Source organism: Morus notabilis, unplaced genomic scaffold (assembly GCF_000414095.1).
Source record: "Morus notabilis unplaced genomic scaffold, ASM41409v2 Scaffold692, whole genome shotgun sequence".
Lineage (NCBI taxonomy): Eukaryota > Viridiplantae > Streptophyta > Magnoliopsida > Rosales > Moraceae > Morus > Morus notabilis.
Window position 1 is genome coordinate 323,841 of NW_010361624.1, and position 5,004 is coordinate 328,844.

The 5,004-nt window shown below is 38.5% G+C and overlaps 1 protein-coding gene across 1 annotated transcript; it reads right to left on the reverse strand.

Annotated features, from left to right (window-relative positions):
• Nucleotides 1-453: 453 nt before the first annotated feature.
• On the reverse strand, nucleotides 454-3,121 carry LOC21395397 (enolase-phosphatase E1). The gene has a single exon (XM_010100151.2). It carries the CDS (start codon nucleotides 2,892-2,894, stop codon nucleotides 660-662), a length of 2,235 nt encoding a protein of 744 aa, XP_010098453.1. The 5' UTR covers nucleotides 2,895-3,121; the 3' UTR covers nucleotides 454-659.
• Nucleotides 3,122-5,004: the final 1,883 nt, after the last annotated feature.

The window sequence follows — 5,004 nt, forward strand, 5'->3', positions numbered from 1 at the left end:
AGAATAAAAATCTCCCAACTAAACAATCCATAAAATACCATTTACTATCACCAACCTACCATGTGAGAGCAAATTAGTGCTTGTTGGCTTTTTGACTTTTACCACCTAATGCCCAACTCCTGTGCCCCATAACTTTTAAATTACATGTCCAATGGCAATGGGTATGTACACCTCAACCTTTGTATCGAATTCAGGAACTGTTCACCTTTTTTATTTTTTTTTATTATTTCTCTCGGCAAGAGAAAAAGAAAATATTGCAGGTCATTTACACTAGAACAAAAAATTTGAGTAAGTTCATACATGAAAACAACACCAAAAGGCAAATTACTAGAAATTGATACAACAAAACTCTCGATAGTCTTACGAATTTACCAAGAAAACCACAATAATAATAATAATAATAATAATAATAATAATAATAATAATAATAATAATAATAATAACAAAGGGTGATGATAAGACCAAAAGAATACAACTTAAAAAATTAGTAACTAAAAATTTACAGACCATTAAGGAAAGAGAAAAACAACTATCGAAAAAGCACTCTGAAAACCTACATATTAACCCATACAACTTTCCACTTTACCCACGCTTTCTATTCTTTTCACTATTTTTTTTTTTTTTTCCTAACTAGAGATTTTCTCAATTATTACACCGGCTCAAACCCCACCCCCAGCCGCGCCGACCCCGAGCGTAGCCTGGCGGTGCGGCTCGAGCTTCCTATTCTTCCAAAAACGTGCATCCGGCGCCAGGTTTGCCGCCGATCTCATCGGCTCCGACTTGCATCGCGTGAGCACAAACGGCTCGAATCCCGGCTTCGTCCCCACCAGCTTCCGCTCGATCACACTGGCCATCGACTGCTGAGCCGCCGCCGCTGCCGCCGCCGTCATCGGCAACGAGCAAGAAGACCTCGGCGGCTGCATCAGCTGCGCAGGTGGAACACGATTATGAACTGGGCCACCGACACCGTCGACGGCCGTCACATTGGGCCGCTTCTTGGGCTCTTCCGGGAGCCTTTTCAGGTTGACCCGGCGACGATCCGGTAACCACTGGATGAAATCCGTACTGCAAACCCACGTCTCCTTTGAGACCTCCATTGAAACCTTGGGTTCGCACATCATCAACAGCAAGCAATCGGGTAAATTCGATTCCAAATTCATTCCCTTCTCTTCTTTCGGTTCCTCCCGACCCGTTTTCTCTTCGTCGGTTACGACCTGTTGTTGGGTTGTCGTCTCCGCTTCTTCTACTTCTTCCTTCATTGACCCTTCTGCAACTCTCTCTTCCTCTTCTTTTTCTTCGGACGCTGAAGAAAATATGGGCTTCTCGTATTCTTCCTCTTTTTCTATTTCCTTTTCTCCTATTGCGAATTCCTCTGGACAATGTGATTCCTTTTCTTCTTCTTCTTCTTCTTCATCATCATCCGCTTCTACCTTCTCTTCTGGATCTACGACATTTTCTGGTTCATCTGTCGATTGAATCGCATCCAATTCTTGCTTCTTCTCCTCATCTTCCTCTTCTTTTTGCTCTAGCAAAACTACTTCAAAATCTTCTTCTAATGGTTCTTCTTCAGTTGCATCACCAGCTATTTCTGCATTACCATCCATTTCAATACTGGTTCTTCTTTCCACGTTTTCTTCTGGTGCTTCATCAACAACAACAACAACTCCCTCTATGTCTATGGCTTCTTCCTTAGTAACCATTTCCGGCCGCTTTTCTTCTGGGGTTTCTTCTTCTTCACCTTTTTTGCCATTGATATTAATACAAGAAGAATCATACTTTTCGCTGCACATATCCGACTTGGGATGATCTTCACACTTGTCTTCCTCATTTACAACTTCCGCTTCTCGCTCTTCATTTTCATCGCCTTTCTCCGGTGGATCCCAGAACCGGTTAGCCAGCGCCGCCATTTTCACAGGGTCAGATCTGCACCTCATCAGCAACAGAGCATTTTTCGGCGGAATGCAAATACTAACCCTACCCACCGTCTCTTCTCCTTCTCCTCCTCCATTACCACCAACTTTATCAAAACCAGTACTCTTCTCATCTTCTTCCTTAAACTCAATCCCCTCAAAAACTCTCCTCCTCAAACTCCTCCCACCACTTCTCTCGTCTTCTCTCTCCTCCTCTTCTTCTCCCACCACCAACTCTATCTCTCTCCCCTTACCCTCCCCATCCTGCAACGACACAAGCCACCGCGCAAAAACCGCACCACAAGACCTCCCATTGAAAGAAGTGGAAGATGTTCGCTTTTCTAGCTTATCGCTGCAATTATTATTATTATTATTACTACTCTCCTTCTCACCCGCCGCCGTCGTGTTCGTGCACGAAGACCGACACGGCAAGAAGCAGTTGAACTCCCTCAACGCTTCGCAGATCGTAACCCACTTATGAGAATTCTCCTCCGCCGTCTTGTGTGTTTCATCTTCTTCAAGTTTTAGTTTATTATTCTCTTCTGCTCTTCTGAAACTGGCCTCACCGCCGCCATTACTGGATCTCCGCTTCGACGGTCTGGCGGTGGCGGCCCTCATTTTCTTCCCCTGTTTCTTGGTCTTGACTCGGACTTGCCCAATACACGTGACTTTAGGAGAAGAAGGTTCTGGGTTCTCGAAAGCGCCGCCGCAGCCGGATCTCTTCTTGTTCCCGACCGCCGTCGGGAACATCGGCGAGGCCTGGCCGCCTTTAAGGCTTCCGCTGGTTTTGAGCCTCCGGCTGAGAGAGGAGGAGAGGGAGATTTGGGAGGAGTCTCTGGCTCGCCCCGGGCTTAGGATTGACTTGGAGGAGATTTTCATGGAGGAAGACGAGGAGAGACGAGATGTGAAGCAGATGAAGAGCTCGCTTGTTGCGCCGCTTGTAGTCGTGGGTAATGATGATGATGTTGTTGATGATGACTCCATTGTTTTGATTCAACAAGTTTTGGACATTGTTTTGTTTGTTGATGATGATGGTGATGATATTTGTTTGATTTGTATGGTTGGTGTTGTGGTTGCAGAGGTAGGGCAGAGTCTTGAGAGAGGAAAGATGGAAGAGTGAGTGGAGTGAGTGAGTAAAGAGAGAGAGAGAGAGGAGGAGAGAGAGAGAGATTGGTGGGAGAGTGATGAGAAGTTGTTTGTCTTTAGCAAAACGAAACTGACTGTAGGGGTATCATCAGGTTTGAGTGGGCCTCGTTTGGTGGATGCTTCATCGCTTTGGTTTTTTGGTTTGAGATATTTAATTAAAGTAAATATACAAATCTATACATTATTCAGTCAGTAATTAACCTTTAAAATGACTAAAAGCACTTAAATTTATGTATTCATAATCATAATTTAAAATTATTATCATTTTACGTATATTTTTTATGAGAGAAAAAATTATAAAGAATCATGATTCATGATTTAGAATCAATGACGAATATAGAAAACAAACATCTCCTAAATCTCTGATTGTTTCATCATTTAATTCAGTTCAACTCAATTTAAATTTGTGTTTGATAAGCATACAGTTTGAATTATATTTTTCATTTGAATTAAGTTGAACGGTCTAACTTAGAATTTAGCTCTATCCCTCAAGTTCAATCGTTCAAACAATTTTTAAACAGTCAAAAATGTGTCTACTCTCTCTGCTTTTCACACCTACCAAACACAAATTTGAATTTTATTATCAATTCAAATTAAAATTTTAACTACACATCCAAACATTAATTCAAATTACAATTTAAACCACACGGTTTGAGTTTTTCTGTTCAAATTAAAAAATTTAAATCAATAAAATTTAAACTAGCGAATCACACAGGGACTAAACTATCCTTCAAAACAAGAGTTTAAAAAAAATTAAACATTCCAATATTACAAAACATAAAATTTGAAATACAAAGGAAAACCAATTTCAATGGTATTTTGCATATTTTTAAGGTTAAAATCGTAAGTTTAATTTTTGTTTTAGTTTTTTTTATTCAAGGGTATTTTAGACATTTTAAATGTTAAAATCAATGGTTGAGTATGGAAATGTACAAATTTAGGTATTAAATATAATTTGAATATATACATTTGATAGATAAAAATCGAATGTATAGTTTTTGAATAAATTCAAAACACATAGTATAAAAACGTAAATATAAATATTCCTTTTGGTTTTCCAAATGACCATATTACCCTTGATGTCTCTGTTCATATCTTTTTATGACGTTTTTTTTCTTAGTCAGGGGATGACAATGATTTTGCTGGAGCACTTCCAATTTTTTTTTTTTTTTGGGAATAAAATTAAATTTTAATTTTCAAAAACAAAAAATGTACACATACATGCGTTGGCACTGGCATTGTGGCATCGGTTTCATTCATCCCATTATTTATTGTTATTCCATAGTTACACCAATGCATTTATAAAAAAAAAAAAAGAAAGCAAGTGTACCATATAATATCACATTTGAGATTTGTGCTTTGCTGGGGTAATATACAATATAATAGGGCTCATTTTGAAGGAGCTTTGTATAATAAAATTTCACTCTTATGTTGTTATTAAATTTCGTTTTTTTCTATTGTCATAATGGAATAAATCACCTTTTAAAACATACGTTCAATAATACGTTTTTTTGTTTATGTCATACCATTGAAATCAGCACAAGGCTTATTCCCAAGTGCTTGGGAGAACATTCTTCAATTTGCGAAGGTCCTTTTAGTCCTGTCATAAAATTACAAGGAAAATAGTAGAAAATAGGCCAATATGAAAAACTTAAGAAAGTATATAGGCCAATTTTTAGTTATAGAAATTAATAGGCCATAACTTGTCAAGTTATGGTTCATAACCAGATAAGTTATGAACAAACTTGTCAAGTTATGGTTCATAGTCAGACAAGTTATGAACAATTATGGACAATAATTTGTCAAGTTATGGTTCATAACCAGACAAGTTATGGACGAAAACAGTAATTTGGCCTATTTATTAACTTATGTAAACTATTGACCTATTAATTTTAATTCATCTCAAGTCTTGGTCTATTTCTCTCTTTCTCCCGAATTACAACTGGTC